The 15,439-nt window shown below is 59.1% G+C and overlaps 2 protein-coding genes across 3 annotated transcripts; both read left to right on the top strand.

Annotated features, from left to right (window-relative positions):
* The first annotated feature begins 348 nt into the window (after positions 1–348).
* On the top strand, positions 349–10,673 carry FNBP4 (formin binding protein 4). 2 transcript variants are annotated; one of them, XM_058026322.1, is made up of 16 exons: positions 349–472; positions 633–713; positions 1,545–1,681; positions 1,824–2,034; positions 2,124–2,274; positions 2,355–2,472; positions 2,639–2,977; positions 3,065–3,275; positions 5,190–5,308; positions 7,394–7,498; positions 7,770–7,903; positions 8,861–9,042; positions 9,200–9,513; positions 9,620–10,129; positions 10,222–10,379; positions 10,487–10,673. In XM_058026322.1, the coding sequence occupies exons 1-16, from the start codon at positions 349–351 to the stop codon at positions 10,575–10,577; spliced, it is 2,985 nt and encodes a 994-aa protein (XP_057882305.1). In that variant the 3' UTR covers positions 10,578–10,673. The 2 variants fall into 2 exon arrangements, with proteins under 2 accessions (XP_057882305.1, XP_057882304.1); XM_058026321.1 differs by having other exon boundaries at positions 2,352–2,472.
* A 1,258-nt stretch (positions 10,674–11,931) lies between these two features.
* AGBL2 (AGBL carboxypeptidase 2) lies at positions 11,932–15,303 on the top strand. The gene is made up of 11 exons (XM_058026642.1): positions 11,932–11,983; positions 12,391–12,498; positions 12,576–12,726; positions 12,802–13,566; positions 13,644–13,806; positions 13,925–14,051; positions 14,142–14,239; positions 14,317–14,426; positions 14,500–14,566; positions 14,675–14,761; positions 14,881–15,303. Exons 1-11 carry the CDS (start codon positions 11,932–11,934, stop codon positions 15,301–15,303), a joined length of 2,151 nt encoding a protein of 716 aa, XP_057882625.1.
* The last annotated feature ends 136 nt before the right edge of the window (positions 15,304–15,439 follow it).

The following is a 15,439-nucleotide window of genomic DNA, read 5'->3' as shown; positions in this document are numbered from 1 at the left end:
TGGATATAGCTCAAGGGAGGTTCAAGGTAAAGGGGGTATAGGATAATAAAGGGCTGTAGCCCCCAGGAAGAACTATGGGATAGCACGGGCCCACAGCCCTGGAGGGGCGGGACGGGGATCTGGGATGGGGCTCTAGGATCAAGAGGCAGGACCCTGCTGTAGGGCAGGACGGAGCCGCGGGCCCGGATGGATCCATAACCCCTGGCTCGCCCCCATCCAGAGGGAGCGCGCGCCCGCAGTCCCGCTCCTGGGGGCGCGTCTCGCGCGGGCTCCGCCCTCTGGTGACGTCAGCATCCCGCCCCCTGCGCGCGGCGCGCGCGGCCCCAGCCCTGAGGCGCAGCCGCCGCCATGGGGAAGAAGGCGCGGGCCGCGCCCGGCCGCCGGCCCATCCTGCAGCTCTCCCCGCCCGCCCCGCGCCGCGACGAGGCCGCAGGACCCGCGGGAGAGGGGGGCGACTCGGGCTCTGAAGCGGGTAAGGCGAAGAAGGCGGAGGGAAGCGGGGGGCACTTTGTTGGCGGGGTGCGGCCTAGTGCGGCCTAGCACGGCCTGGCGGGACCGGGTGGTCCCGATCCGCTTCTCCCCCGCCATCCCCCCAGCATGAGCCCCCCGTGATTGACGCTTGTGCCCCGCAGATGAGCCCGAGACGGTGGCGGAGCCGCCCCGCAACCCGCCGAATCCGCCGCCTCCCGCTCCCGCCGCGGTCAAGGCCACAGGTAAGGGAGCGCTGTGTGATGAGACGCGGGATTACATCCCCCCTGAAAAACCAGGGGGAGAATTTCAGGATTTTGGGGTGCTTTCGTTCCATAATGTACAATATTGATAAAAGAAATGTTGGCGTTGTGGTTTTAAGTGGGGCTTTTTGTCTTAATTTTGGGGGTGGTTTGTTCTCACATATAATTTTTTTGGGTTCAAACCATGATTTATTTAAAGTTTAAAATGTGGGGAGTTTAGTCCTCAAAGAGGTGTTTTGTCCTAAATCTAGGCGTTTTTGATACTTGGGGGCTTGGGAGTCGTAAATGTAGGAGCTTGGTCCTTTGTGAGATTTTTTTTTTTTTTTTGTTTGATGGTATGTATGGAGTTTTGGTCCTAAAAGTGCAGGGCTGTGAGGTTCCAAATAGTTTTTGGAGATGCTGAGCGTGGGTTTTGTGTTTCCAAGTGTGGTGGGTTTTATGCTAAATTTAGGGGCTTTTATGGAACTGTGTTTGTTTTCCTCTCCATAACCCCGTATATTTAACACAGGGTAATTAACCATGTGTAACTATTATTTTTAATGGAAGGGAGTTAACCCTTTCCTGAATAATTCACTTTGGGGCTGGAGTTGTTTCCATGTTGATTATTTTAGTCATGCTGTTATATCCCTAGAGGCGACTGCTCATTCCTAAATGCATTTTATTACTGCTCTGGTACTGATTCCCCCCAGGCTGTCCCTGGCACTTGTCCAGGGGCTGTTCCCACAGCGGCACCTGGAGCAGAGGTGGAGGGTGGGATCCAGTGCCCTGTGGCAGCAGGAGGGTTCCCCTGAGTGTCCCCTCTCCCTTCTGCAGGAGGTTTGTGCCTGCTGGGTGCCTATGCTGACAGTGATGATGAGGAGGGTGAGACCCCGGAGAAGCCGGCCCGCTCCACGGATGCCAACGGCAGCAACTCTGCCGACATCGACAGCACCCTGGCGAACTTCCTGGCTGTGAGTGCCCCTCCAGCGGGCACAGAGGGAGGGAGAGGTGGCGGGAGGAGGGCGGTGTCATAGTCCAAGGCATTGTCCTCATCAGTCAGAGCTTTGCTTTGGCTTGGGATTTGAAGCTCATGGCTGGATGCTGTTTTTACAGGAGATCGACGCCATCACGGCCCCAGCACAGCCTGCTGAGCCCACTGCTGCCTCCTCTTCCTCATCTTCCTCCTCCTCCGTGCCGCCCCCGATGCCTCCCCGCCCGGAGCCCAAGGAGTCGGGCTCAGGCCCCTCGTCGGGCACAGCCAACGGCACGGGCTCGGCTCCGGCCCCCGAGTGGCAGTACGACACCCAGTGCTCGCTGGCCGGAGGTGAGAGCCCTTCCTCTCTCCAGAGGGGTGCTGACAGACGGGTGTCACTGGGGAGAGGGGAGTGACAGGCTGTCCTTGTCCACTGGCAGTGGGAGAGCTGGAGATGGGTGACTGGCAGGAAGTGTGGGATGAGAACACCGGCTGCTACTACTATTGGAACACCCAGAGCAACGAGGTGACCTGGGAGCTGCCGCAGTACTTGGCAACGCAGGTCCAGGGCCTGCAGCATTACCAGCACAGGTGAGCAAGACCTCCAAGATGTGTCCTTGTGGGATGTTGTCCCAGTCCTGCCCTTCATTCCTTCATGTCTTCCTCAGCAGCACCGTGGCAGGCACCAATGGCAGCTTCATGGCAGCCACGGAGCCATTCCCTCAGGAGAAGGGGACCCCAGGCAGCACTGGCCGTGGGACCAGCCTCAGCACGCGGGAGGTGAAGAAGGTCAGTCCTGTGGGTTCTGGCTGCCATGGGGCTTGCAGGCACCTCCTTGGGTTTCCTTGGAAGCAGCTGGGATGCTCTGCTCCATCCACAGCCCTAGGAGGGGCCTGGTAGCATGGGCTCTTTCCCAGGCAGCTGTCAGAAAGCTCACATGGAGCTCATCCCACAGGAAGTGAATGAAGGAGTGCAGGCTCTCTCCAACAGTGAGGAAGAGAGGAAGGGAGTGGCTGCGGCCCTCCTGGCCCCACTCGTGCCTGACGTGGTGAAGGAGGAAGAGGAGCGCTGGAGGAGGAAAGTGATTTGCAAAGAGGAGGTTGAGCCACCTCTGGAAGAGGAGGCGAAAGTGGAAGAGGCACCAGCTGTCCCAGAAGAGCCAGAGCCCAGCAGGGATCCCCTGGAAGACACAGGGCAGGAGGATCTGTGCAGCGTGGTGCAGTCAGGGGAGAGCGCGGAGGAGGAGGAGGAGCAGGACACACTAGAGCTGGAGATGGTGCTGGAGAGGAAAAAGGTAATGGGAGATGTTTGTCCTGGAAACAGGGCACACATGGCAGCCATGGCGTTGCTGGGAATACACCGGGGTGTCGTGTCCCGGCAGGCGGAGCTGCGTGCCCTGGAGGAGGGGGATGGCAGCGTCTCGGGCTCCAGCCCGCTCTCCGACGGGAGCCAGTCGGCCCCGCAGGACGCGTCCCGCAGGCTGGCCTCCAAGAGGGGCAAATGGAAGCTGTTCGTGGGAGCCGCCAGCCCCGAGGCTGCCAGCCGAGGCCCCAGCAGAACGGGCCGGGAGAGCCCAGAGGCAGGAGAAGCAGGTAATTGGAAAGGCTTCCTTTGGAGGCAGGAGCAGGGGGTCTCCATTCCCTGAAGACCCGCAGAGCAGTGCCAGGAAGGGCCGTGAGGTACGTGTGTACGTGTGCCAGGTGGGAACAGGCTGAGGGTGGCTCTGTCACAGCCCAGCCTCCCTGGGATAAGCTGCTCCTCTGCCACAGTCTCTCTGTTCTAATTACCCACATGAGGAGAAGAGTTCCGTGTGCAGTGGTTCTTTGGGGACAGGACACTGATAGCAGCTGCCTCACCTCCCATTGCCTTCCTGTTCCTCCCAACATCACAAATCCAGCCTGTGGCACAATGGGTACTGTCACCCTCCACTTGTAAAGTTCAGTTTTTGAGCTGCCTGGTACTGAATTCCAGACAGCTGCAGTGTCCCTGGAGCCACTCCAGGGCCCCACACTCAGTGTGCAGGAAATGTAACTCCAGCCTTTGTGGAAAGGCAGCCCTGTTTCTGTGGGGCTGGTTCAGCTTAGAGTGGTGTGGATAGATCAGTCATACACAACTACCCCTCATGTTCCAGTTGGATCCCCCAGAGCTGTGCTTCCCAAAATGCACCAGCTATAGCATTTTAAGGACCACTCTGTGCCCAGCAGCTCTGGGACTCCCAGATTGTAGAATCATGGAGTTGTTCAAGTTGGAAATGCCCTCTAAGGTCATGGAGTCCAGCTGTTCCCCGAGCACTGCCAAGGCCACCACTAACCTATGTCCCCAAGTGCCACATCTGCATGGTTTTTTAATCCCTCCAGGGATGGAGACTCTACCACATCCCTGGGCAGCCTGTGCAAGGGCTGGACAGCTCTTTCCACTATGAAATTTCCCCCAATGTCCTACTTTAATGTCCCTTGGCACAACTTAAGGCTGTTTCTTCTTGTCCTGTCTCTTGTTTGCTGGGAGCAGAGCCTGACTCCACCCTTCTCTCTGGGCATTGTGGGGACTGAGAAGGTCCCCCTGAGTCTGCTTTTCTCTGGATGTGCCAGTCCCTTCCCAGCACAAGATTTGTGTGCCTGCAGCACAGAAAGCTTCATGAAACTGCTTTTTCAAGGAAAAACTGGTACAAAAGTGCCTACAGCAGGCTGTGTCCTGCTGGAGTGGGAGTTGGTGCTTGCCCCATCCCAGGGTTCTTGTGGCCCTGAGGCACCTCTGCTTCAGGCAGAGGCATGAGCTGGGTGACAGCTCTGGTATTAAGTCAGTGATGTCATTTTTGCATAGGAAAATGAATGGTTTTGCCAGAGGGCTTTGCAAATAACCCTAAAGCCAGCACTTCCCAGCAGCACCAGATTCCACCTTAGCCTAGGGAACAACGAGCTGTCACTCCAAAATAACCAGTTTAAATTGAGCACCCTGCTGCCAGAGGGTGATTTAGGGAAGTGTCATGCCTTCCAGCACCAGGACATGCTGGGAGTTGGGCTTTCTCCCCAGATGCCTGTGGGACTCTGTCACAAAATTCTTTCTTTTGATTTGATTGCTTTGACAGTGAATTGGTAATCTGAAGGCAAAACCTTCTGGTATTGGCAGCTTTTGGGGACCTCTTCAGTCTTTCATAATTAACTTATGTAATACCTAGTACCTGTTATTGACAGATTTTGGGAGTTTGTCTCTTCCTGCTTCCCTGATGCCCAATTTTCCAGGTCTTGCCTCATCGCTGCTTTGCACTATAGCTGCTCCAATGCTCCCCTTCCATGTTATCCTTCTGGAAGGATCCCCACCACCAAAACAGAGCAGTGACCATCCATCCTTTTAAATTTCAGGCTGGTGTCACTGGCTCTGGTGGGTCCTAGCTCTTTGCCCACTGTTGCCCGCATTGCCTTTGGTTCTAGGCACAGTGTCCAGCCAGCTGCTGGCACTGCCAGGGTAGTGATGGGACAAGGACTGACTTGTCCTTCTTTCTCCTGCAGCCCCAAGCACAGAAGCAACTGATCTGAGCTCAGACAAAGAGACAGAATCTGAGGAGCCCCAGGAAAAAGCCAAATCACAAGGGGCTCCAAAAATGGAAGAGGAGGAGCAGGATCTAAAGGTATGGAGAGGTAGAGGTGCATGTCCATGAGATGAGGGATGTGATGGGTGCTCCAGCTGCCAGCAGGAGCAAGGGACATGCTGGTTCCCCCAGCCACCTCTTCCCTGGGGACACTGGAGCTTTGGGCTCTGGATTTGGCCCACCTGAAGCTTTTAAAGCTCAGATCCCAGTGTGCCTGTGGGAACAGCTTGAGAAGGAAGGGCTCTGCAGGGCTGGGACAATATCCTGTCTCCAGTAGGATTCAGCAGCAAAAACTTGGATGAAAGGAGGGTGTGGGGGGGCAAAGACTGAGCCCTGGGTGTTGTGGTGGCAGAGGACAACCAGTTTGATCTTGACTTTGTTTTCACCACTAACAATATTCCAGTCTCTGGCCCGGTCAGTCGTCCCGTTTCCAGGCTGAAGATTCCTCGTCCGTAATCTCTCCGTTTCTTGAGGCTGACGGTACCACTCTGCCCTTCGCCCGGCATTACTCTTAGATACAAGCTGGGGAAGCCCTGGGGATTTCTGCAGCATCCTGCTGATAGCTCTTCTCTGGGCCTTGGTTTGTTCCTTTGGCTGCACTGGATCAGTTCCCTGATCCATAGCAGAGCTCCAGGCTCTAGGGCAGTATGACAGAGCAATAGGGGAGACCTTTCCCGTTTGTCCTTTAGTCCCCATGTCAGTTGTTACCCTGAGATCTCCTGCGGCATAAAATTTGGCTCTGGAGTTATTCTGTGATGTTGGAAATGTTGTCACCTCCCTGTGGCAGATGGGGAATCGCCGGCTCATAGTGGAGCCCAGGTGGAACCTGCAGTGAGAGTTGCCTATCCCTGTCCTCATTTCTCACCACTTAAATAATTTTTCTGGTGTGAAAAGGAAGGTCCTTTTGTCCTTGTGAAAAATCTCGTATCTCCCCCATAAAACAACTCCTTAAAGGATTTTGAGATGTAACGTTCCCAGACCAAAACTGAGCGTTCCTCAGTGCAGCATCCTTTTGAGACCTGATTTTTAAATTAATTTATTTATATAAAAAGAATAAAAGCGTGTAGCAGGGCTGGACTTGCGGGTCCTCTCTGCAGTCCCCTGTGCAGTCCCCTTCTTCTCGGCACTGTGACAGACCGTGTGGTGCTTTTCCATGCAGGATTCCCTTAGAGCCGTTGGAGGAATGCCGGCTCCCTGGGTAACCAGTGCCATTTGCTCATCGGGTTGGGATCTCTCTGGTTACAGGAGCTGCGCCGGGGCCACCGCTCCCAAGTCACCCTCTGCTCCGGGATGTTCCCTGGCTTCTCCAGAGATACATTAACATGGGGATTCATATGCCTGCCTTGGTCTTCTCTAGGGCTTGCTTGTCTGGCCCATCACCCCTGGAGACAGATGCTTCCTTGGTGGCTTTGGTGGACATTCCAAAGCCTCTTCGGAGGAGTGAAGTTAGATATTTTTAAAGCCTTCCTTAAAGCAGTGGTGATGCCACTTGCAGACATTTCTTGTTCTGGATTCCCTTCTGGCTTGTGGCTGCTTCCATGCAGTGCCTTCAGTCAGGAGGATGGAGTCAGGGTTCCCCATGTCCCCAGATTGGAGGTTTCACTCCCATGGGATGCTGGGGTCGAGTAGCCATGGTTGCCATGAGCTGACCTGAGTTTTGGTGTAGCTGCTGCCTCTGCTCTGGAGTAAATCCAGAGCTGTTGTCCCTTTCTGGTGCTTTCCTGCTAGTTTCTCTGGAAAGCAGTTATTTACAGAATCTGGAATGACATCCTGGCCTATTTATTTGGGAAACATTCTTAGATATCTGCTGTGGTGATGGTTCTGCTGTAACTCCCGAGTACCAGAGCTACTGGAGCCTGTGTTGTCCTTCCGCACAGAGTCAAGCGCAGTCCGTGGAGGAGCTGTCACCCAGCCACCCACACTGCCCTGTCCCTGGGGTGCAGGATGTAGCAGGACTTAACAGAGGGGGTGACAAACACACAGGGCCAGGGTGGCACGTCCCAGTCCCTCCAGGCTGAGGGGCTGTGGGTGGTCCCGAGCGGTGTTTCCCGAGAGCCGCGGGGCCGTAGCCGCCCAATGCTGCTCCCAGAAGACAGCTCTTGACTCTGTCCTTTTTCCTGGCAGTTTCAGATTGGAGAGCTGGCAAATACTCTGACTAGTAAATTGGAGTTCCTGGGCATCAACAGACAATCTATCTCCAACTTCCACATGTTGCTGTTGCAGACAGAGGTAACCGAGCCTTCGCCCCTCGCTCCGGCCTCGTGTTCCGGAGCGGATCGGATGCAATCCGCCGTCCGTCCGAGCGCCGGTGCTGCGTGAGCCTCGTGGCGCCCTCCCTTCCTCGGCGGGGGGAGAGCGCGGCTTGGCGCGGAGGCGGGGTGTCCTCCTCCTGGCCCCCCGCGTCCCGTGCCGGAAGGGAGCCTCCCGATCCTCGAGTCCCGTCCCCCCCAGGGCCTCTGGCAGCCCACCTCACCGGCTTCCCCCGGTTCTTGCCCTCTAGACCCGCATTGCAGACTGGCGAGAAGGTGCTCTCAATGGAAACTACCTCAAACGCAAACTCCAAGACGCAGCCGAACAGCTTAAACAATACGAAATAAACGCCACCCCTAAAGGCTGGTCCTGCCACTGGGACAGGTACGCGCTCTCCTCCTTTCTCACCTTTCATCTCTGACATCTCAGACATGATTTGTGACCATCAACCACCCGACGACGCTGGCGCCGTCCCTCTGGCAGACTGAGAGCGGCTTCTGTTAGTGCTGGGCAGGCAGAGAAACGTCCGGCACTCGCAGAGTTTGGGCCGGCCGCCAAACTGGAGGATCCAGACGGAGTGCCCAGTGCTTTGCGACGGAGCCGATTCCTGACGGACAGAGCTGGTTGTGCCTCTCGCGAGTGTCCAGCGCTGTGGAGGGCGGGCCTGGGGGGTCGCGCATGCGAGAGCTCTGTGAACTTTGCAGGATCTCTGGATCAACTCTTCTGACCAACAGCTCTTCTAAAGGACAAACTTCAACTCACCGACGGAATGAAGAACAAGATTTCTGTCTCCTGCCAGCAGGTCAGACCCAAACATTTCTTTGTCTATTTGGCTTTCTTGATTAATTTTCCTTTGTTTGAAATCTTTTGCTCTTTTGTTTTTCAGCTCCCAGATCCGCTCCCTCTCTCTAGCATTCACTGTGTGTTTGACACCAAGAGTATCATAAAAAACTCTGCGCACCATGGGGTAGGGGGGCAGCCGCTTCCCTCCATTGGGCTGTTCCCCTGTGCCTCTTCTCGGAGGGCGACTTTCAGCCAAGGCCGTGCTGAAAGTCCCAATGCTAGCGAGACGTTGCCAGCGTTCCGGCCCTCCTCTCCCTCGGAGCGGGGGGGCTCAGGGTGACGTTCCCGCAGCCAGCGATAGCAAATAGCTTTGAGCGAGTCGGCTCGGGCCTCTCCTGCCTCTGTCCTCAAAGTTGTTTGTTGTGTGTGGGAAAGCAGCAGCCCTGCTGCACGAGGGTCTCCCCTGCGAGAGCGCACTGCTGTCGTGGGCAGGCCCGCCTTGGAGTGTCGGGGGCGGAGAAGGGAAGCTGAAGCCTCCTTCTCTTTCTTGTGATCTAGGGAGCATAGACGCTATTTCTATGTTAACGAGCGCTCGGGAGAGTCGCAGTGGGAGTTCCCCGATGGGGAGGACGAAGAGGAGGGACAGCGAGGTGCCGCCGACAGAAAACCCGACAGTCCTCCAAAGCCACCTCCCAAAGACAAAGGAGAGCAGGCCGAGGGCCCCGCCGAGCGCCCCGCAGGTACGCCTCGCTGGCAGGGGGGGTCCTGGCCCCAGAGCACAGGGTGGGGGACAGGGCAGTCCACAGCGGTGGTGTCTCCAAGTGGGACCATGGGCAAGAGCAGGTGGTATAGATTGTAGGCCATGCATTCAAGCCTGTGTCAATGTCTGTTCTTCAGGCTCCCTTTGTAAAGAATCCTTCTCAGGCCAAGTTCCTGCTACATCTCTCATGCCGCTCACTCCATTTTGGACTCTGCTTCAGTCCTCTGTCCCAGTCCTCCAACCTCCCTTGCCTTTGGAAATGCCTCCGCCGCCTCCACCCCCCCCAGACTCGCCCCCGCCACCTCCACCGCCGCCTCCACCGCCTGGAGAAGATGGGGAGATCCAGGAAGTGGAGATGGAAGATGAGGGGGGTGAGGAGCCACCTGCCCCAGGAACAGAGGAAGATGCTCCCCTGAAGTCCCTGGTGCGCCCTGCTGCCAGCAGCAGCCAGGTGAGCACTGGAGCCAGGGCTCCACTGATTCCAGAGTGTGAGACTCTGGGAAATGGGTGTGTAATGGTGCTCCTGCCTCAACACTCACCTCAGCACTCTCTTCCAGACCACCGTCGATCCGAGCCCAGCCCCGCTGCTCTCGGCCAAGCCACAGAAGAGGAAAGCAGTGGAGATGAGCCCGGGGCTGATGCAGCGCACGGCCACCATTGGCAGCTGCCCCGTCATCTACAGCCAGCCCCTGATGGCCACGGGCAAGTACCAGCCATCAGCCGTGCCCCTGGCCTCCCTAAGGCCCCGCCAGCGCCTCCAGAGCGAGATCCAGGGACGGCCCAACCTCCGCATGGCTCCGGGCCCCGCTCAGCCCGCGGCGCTGGGGCTGCAGTCCAGCTACCTGGGTGTGACGGGACCTGCCGCTCCTTCCATGATGGGATACTCGGAGTGCGCTGTGCCCGTCAGCCCGGCCAGCACGCAGCCGGTGCCGGCACGGGGAGCGCTGCCAGCCACGGGCACTGCAGCTGAGCAGCCCCCGCCACCCCCACAGACACCCCCACCGCCCACCCCCAAGGCGCCGCCGCCTCCGGAGAAGGAGAAGCCGAGGAAGGGGCGCAAGGACAAGGTAGGCCGGTAGGCCAGACGGTCTCACACCGACACCGTTCCTTCCCTCTTCCCTTTCCAGCCACACTCACCACTGTCATTTTTGTGGCACAGGGCAAGAAGGGCAAGACGAAGATGCCATCGCTGGTGAAGAAGTGGCAGAGTATCCAGCGGGAGCTGGATGAGGAGGAGAATTCCAGCTCCAGCGAGGAGGACCGGGAGACCACAGCCCAGCGGCGCATCGAGGAGTGGAAGCAGCAGCAGCTGATGAGGTACAGACCCTGGGGGCTGGCACCAGGACGTTTCCTGGTCCCTTGTAAAGGTGGGGGGATCCATGAGAGAGCCAGCTGGGTGCTGACATTCTGCTTTATCCCTGCAGTGGCATGGCTGAGAGAAACGCCAACTTCGAGGCACTGCCAGAGGACTGGCGGTCACGGCTGAAGCGGAGGAAAACAGCCTCGAGCACATGAGGCCGTGCCCACCTCTTGGGGTTTTTTGTTTTGTTGTTTTTTTACAGATGTACAGTTCCTTTGACCATTGTCCAATAAATTGTAGCAGTTTGGGAAGTGTCATCTCACTGATTCTGCTGAGGGCAGGTGCTAGATGGGGATGGGGAGCACAACAGACCCCTGTAATCCACAATTACAAGTTGGGTGGGTGTGTGGGTTGTGGAGGCAGGAAGGCTCTGCAGAGGAAACTGGACAGGCTGAATTGAAGGGCTGAGGGTAAAGGCCGAGTGCCAGGTCCTACACTTGGGTCACACAAACCCTGTTGAATGCTCCAGGCTGGAGGAAGAGAGGCTGGAAAGCTGGGAAGGGCCCTGGTTGTGCTGGTGAGAGCAGCTGAACAGGAACCCAGCTGATGGCACCTGGGCTGTCCCAGCATTGGTGTGGCCACAGGCTTGTCCTCTGTTCTGACACTGCTGGGCCACCTCCAGCAGTGGAGGTGACCTCCACTCTACCTGGGGCCCTCGTGGCAAGAGGGGCTGTCCAAAGAAGGGAATGGAGCAGAGGAAGGGTCTAGAGCACCAGGAGGAGCTGAGGGGGCCTCAGCCTGGATTCAAGGAGGCCTGGGGGGGGACCCTCTGGCTCTCCACAATTCCCTGACAGGAGGGTGCAGCTAGGGGCTGTGTCAGGGTCTGCTGCCAGGGAACAAGGGACAGCCTCAAACTCTGCCAGGGGAAGTTGAGGTTGGACAAGAGGAGGAATTTCTTCATAGAAAGTGGTGTGAGGCATGAGAAGGGGCTGCTCAGAAAGGTGGTGGAGTCCCCAGCCCTGGAGGTGTCTGAGGAATGACTGGACATGGAATCACATGAACACCTCAGTGCTCTGGTCTGGATGATGAGGTGGAGATTGGTCACAGGTTGGGCTCAATGATCCTGGAAGTCTTTTCCATCTTTAATGACTCCCTGAAATCTCTCTGGCTCCTTTCCCACCTCTGCTCCAGGACTGCCCCATTCCTCCCTGTAGCTCAGCAACCGGGTGCCAGCCCAGCCCTGACGCTGCCTCTGCTGTTCCGGCTCTCCCGGGGCTCTCACAGCCATGGAGCCCGCAGGGCGCCGCGCTGCCCAGAGCGGGGAGGGGGCTCCGGGGAGGTTCAGAGGGGGACAGGTCCTGAAACCCTATGACAGCTTCATCCGCACCCACCTGCGCTTCTATGGCTACTTCCGAGGTGAGCCCTGGCCGCTGTGCCCCCTGTCCCTGGGCCGTGTCCCCTCCTGCCCCCTGGCTGCAGCGCTGTTCTCCCCAAGATGAGAAGCTGGGCGGGGAAGAGACTGCAGTGTCCCCGGGGGAACCCTCCGGGCAGCATCCCAAGGCATCCACCATGGGGAACACCGGCCCTGGCTGGCAGCGAGCTCCTGGGCACGAGCCAAACCGTGAGTGAGACCCTGCAGCCCCTCACAGCCCCTGAGCACAGCGTCCTCCCAGCGCAGCAAGCGTGGGGGGAGGGCCTCTCCCTGTCCCTGCCTTGGTTTTGGGGGGTGCCCCTACCCCAACCACAATGGAGACCCCCCGGCCCTTCCCGGTGCTCTTGCAGCCCCCAGGGTGGTGCAGACGCCCCACCAGGGCAGACTGACCCCCTTTAGGCAGCCCTGGAGGTCTCCAGGAGAACCACAGGCTCCGTTCTCCCTCCCTGCTCCCCGCTGGCCTGTGGAGTGTGAAGTCATCCCGGAGACGATTGAGCACATCGGTGAGGGGATGCTCCAGCTCTCCCCTGCCTCACCCCTGTGCCAGACCTTTGTTGTGTGTATGGCATTTGTCTCTGTGTCCCCCTCTCTCCCAGAGTGGGTTCCCCCCAAACCGGAGCCCTTCTGTGCACCCATGGGCCCGGAGCAGGCCCTGTGCACCCTCGGTGAGGAGCAGGGCACTGTTGTCTACCACTCCAGCCCAGGTAAGGGAGCACAGGCAGCACCCCTGCGTGCCTCTGCTCTCCCAAGCCCCCCACCACTGTCCCTGCTCCCCCCACAGCGCTCCAAGGTTCCTGCTTTACCCATGCTCGGGTTGGAGGAGCCCCAGGGCCACTCTCCTCGCCAGCAGCCCCCTTGGAGGGTCCCCAGGACACCACGCTGCTCTTCGAGTCCCGCTTTGAGAGTGGGAACCTCCAGAAGGCCATCAAGGTGTAAGAGAGAGGCCGGGGTCCATGGGGCCTTTCATGCCAGCTGGGAGCCGGAGCACTGCCCTTCCCTCCACACAGGGGACCCTACGAGTACGTGCTGATGCTGCGGCCAGACCTGTACACAGCCAAACACACACAGTGGTTCTACTTCCGTGTCCAAAACACGCGGCAGGAGCCGCTCTACCGCTTCACCATCGCCAACATGGCCAAGCCCAAGAGCCTCTATGGCCAGGGCCTGCAGCCGCTGTTCTACTCGCAGCAGGATGCCCAGAGCCGTGGCATAGGCTGGCGCCGGGTCGGGACCGATGTCTGCTACTACCGTGGCAGCGCGGGGGAGCCGCCGCTGTTCCGGCTCAGCTGGACCGTGCGCTTCCCCCACGATGGTGACACCTGCTTCTTCGCCGCCGGCTACCCCTACACCTATTCGGATCTGGGGCGCTACCTGCGCGTGCTGGCGGCCGACCCGGTGCGCTCACGGTACTGCACGGTGCGGGTGCTGTGCCGCAGCCTGGCCGGCAACACCGTGCCCCTGCTGACCATCACCGGCCCGGGCGGCACGGCCGGCAAGCGCACGGTGGTGCTGAGTGCCCGTGTGCATCCCGGCGAGAGCGGCGGCTCCTGGGCCATGCGGGGATTCCTGGATTTCCTGCTGAGCCCCCACGAGGACGCGCAGCTCCTGCGTCGCCTCTTCGTCTTCAAGGTGGTGCCAATGCTCAACCCCGATGGGGTGGTGGTGGGCAACTCCCGCTGCTCCCTGGCAGGACGGGATCCCAACAGGGCCTATGGGAAGGCGCTTCCCGGCTCCTTCCCTGGTGTGTGGCACCTGCGGGCCATGGTCCAAAGGTGAGGCGGGTGTGGGGAGCCGGTGGCACAGGGTCACTCCTGTGGCGGTGCTGGTGGCTGTATCCTGATATGTGCAGGGAGCTGGCGGAGCGGGAGGTGGTGCTGTACTGCGACTTCCATGGACACAGCAGGAAGAACAATGTCTTCATGTACGGCTGCGATGGCAGCGGGGACGGCACAGGGACACGGCTGCGCCAGCGTGTATTCCCTCTGATGCTGAGCAAAAACGCCCCCAACAAGGTGGGACACGGATGCCTCAGGGCCACCGTGTTGCGGTGGCAGCGGGAATGCAGCCAGTGTGCTGCTTCCCCAGCTGTCCCTGTGGGGCTGGGACCCCTCTGACCCTGGGGGCCTCCAGTTCTCCTTCTCCAGCTGCAAGTTCCAGGTGCAGAAGAGCAAAGAGGGGACAGGCCGGGTCTCCATGTGGCGCCTGGGTGTCTCCCACAGCTACACCCTGGAGGTGGCCTTCAGTGGCTCCACACTGGGTGAGGGGCTGCCACAGCCACAGGGACAGTGCCAGTGGGGTGGTCCTGGCCTGGAAGCTGCCCTTGTTTCCTTTTCCCTGTCCCCTGCAGGTGGGAGGAGCTCCCACTTTAGCGTGGAGGACCTCGAGTCACTGGGCCGCCTCCTCTGTGACACCCTGCTCGACTTCTGCGACCCTGCACCCGCCAAGGTGGGCTTGGGCCTGGCTCAGGGAGTCCTGGTGCCATGGGACCATGGTGACACCGTGACACTGGCACTGTCCTGCAGCTCCAGCAGTGCCTGGTGGAGGCTGATGTGCTGCTGCAGCGGCGGATGGGTCGTGAGCCAGGCTCTGGAGGCAGCTGGAGTGATATGTCCCCCTCAGAACTTGAGTCCAGGTATGTCATCCCCTGTCACCTCGTGTCCCCCCGAGGTGCCACTGGGGGCTGCAGATGGTTCTTCCCCCTGCAGCATCAGTGGGTCTGACAGCTCTGTGTCCGACGGGATCCCAGATGACTTCCACAGCCCCAACCAACAGGTGAGTCTCCATGTGCCACTGATTTTGAGGTGGCAGAGACGCAGAGCCAGGGTGGAACATGGTGACAGAGGGTACAGATGTCCCAGTGCCACTTTACCACTGGCACAGATGGAGCCACGCAGGAAGAAGCAGCTGCAGAGACGAAGAGCAAGGAATGTCCTGCGCCGAACAAAGCGGAGCCACACCAGCATCCGGGTGAGCCTGGAGCCACCATAGGCCAGCCAGGCCCCCAGGGGACAGTCCTGCAGGGACACTTGTCCCCAGTGCTGTCCCACCCCTCAAGTGGGTCTGACACCTCTCCTGTGCCCCCCCAGGCTGGGACCCGCAGGCATCCAGTTCTTCCTGATGTCCAGAGTGGAGGTGACAATGTGGGAGAGAAGCCCAGAGCCAGCTCCAGCGTCACCTTTTCCAGCGCAGCTGGAACAGGGAATGGCTCCTGTGCCATTGCAAGAGAGGTGCCTGGTGCTGACTCTGGAGTGGCCATTGCCAGGGCACCTGACGCAGGGAAGGGCCACTGTGCCACCATGAGAAGGCATCAGCTGGACAGTGGCACAAACGCTGTGACACACCACAAGCCACCACTGAGCCCCTGCCACCATGCTGCCACCAGTGACTCTTCCCAGGATCCAGGCATGGGAGCAATCTTGGGGCCATCCTGGCAGCGGGACAGGGACAGGGCCCGTCCCCTCACTGTCCGTGCGGTGACCTCACGCTGCTGCGCCTGCGCTCGGCAGTAAAGGAGCTGCCACCTCCATGTCTGTGCCTGCTGCTGCCTGTTTTCATTGTGATGTCCCCTCAGGAGTCCCCTTGTCCCTGAGCTCGGCCAGAGTCTTGCTGGCACCCAACGCCATGACACCACCGTGGTGTCAGCGT

Source organism: Melospiza georgiana, chromosome 6 (genome assembly GCF_028018845.1).
Source record: "Melospiza georgiana isolate bMelGeo1 chromosome 6, bMelGeo1.pri, whole genome shotgun sequence".
In the NCBI taxonomy this organism is placed as follows: Eukaryota; Metazoa; Chordata; class Aves; order Passeriformes; family Passerellidae; genus Melospiza; species Melospiza georgiana.
This window is presented reverse-complemented; position numbering and strand designations above follow the sequence as displayed.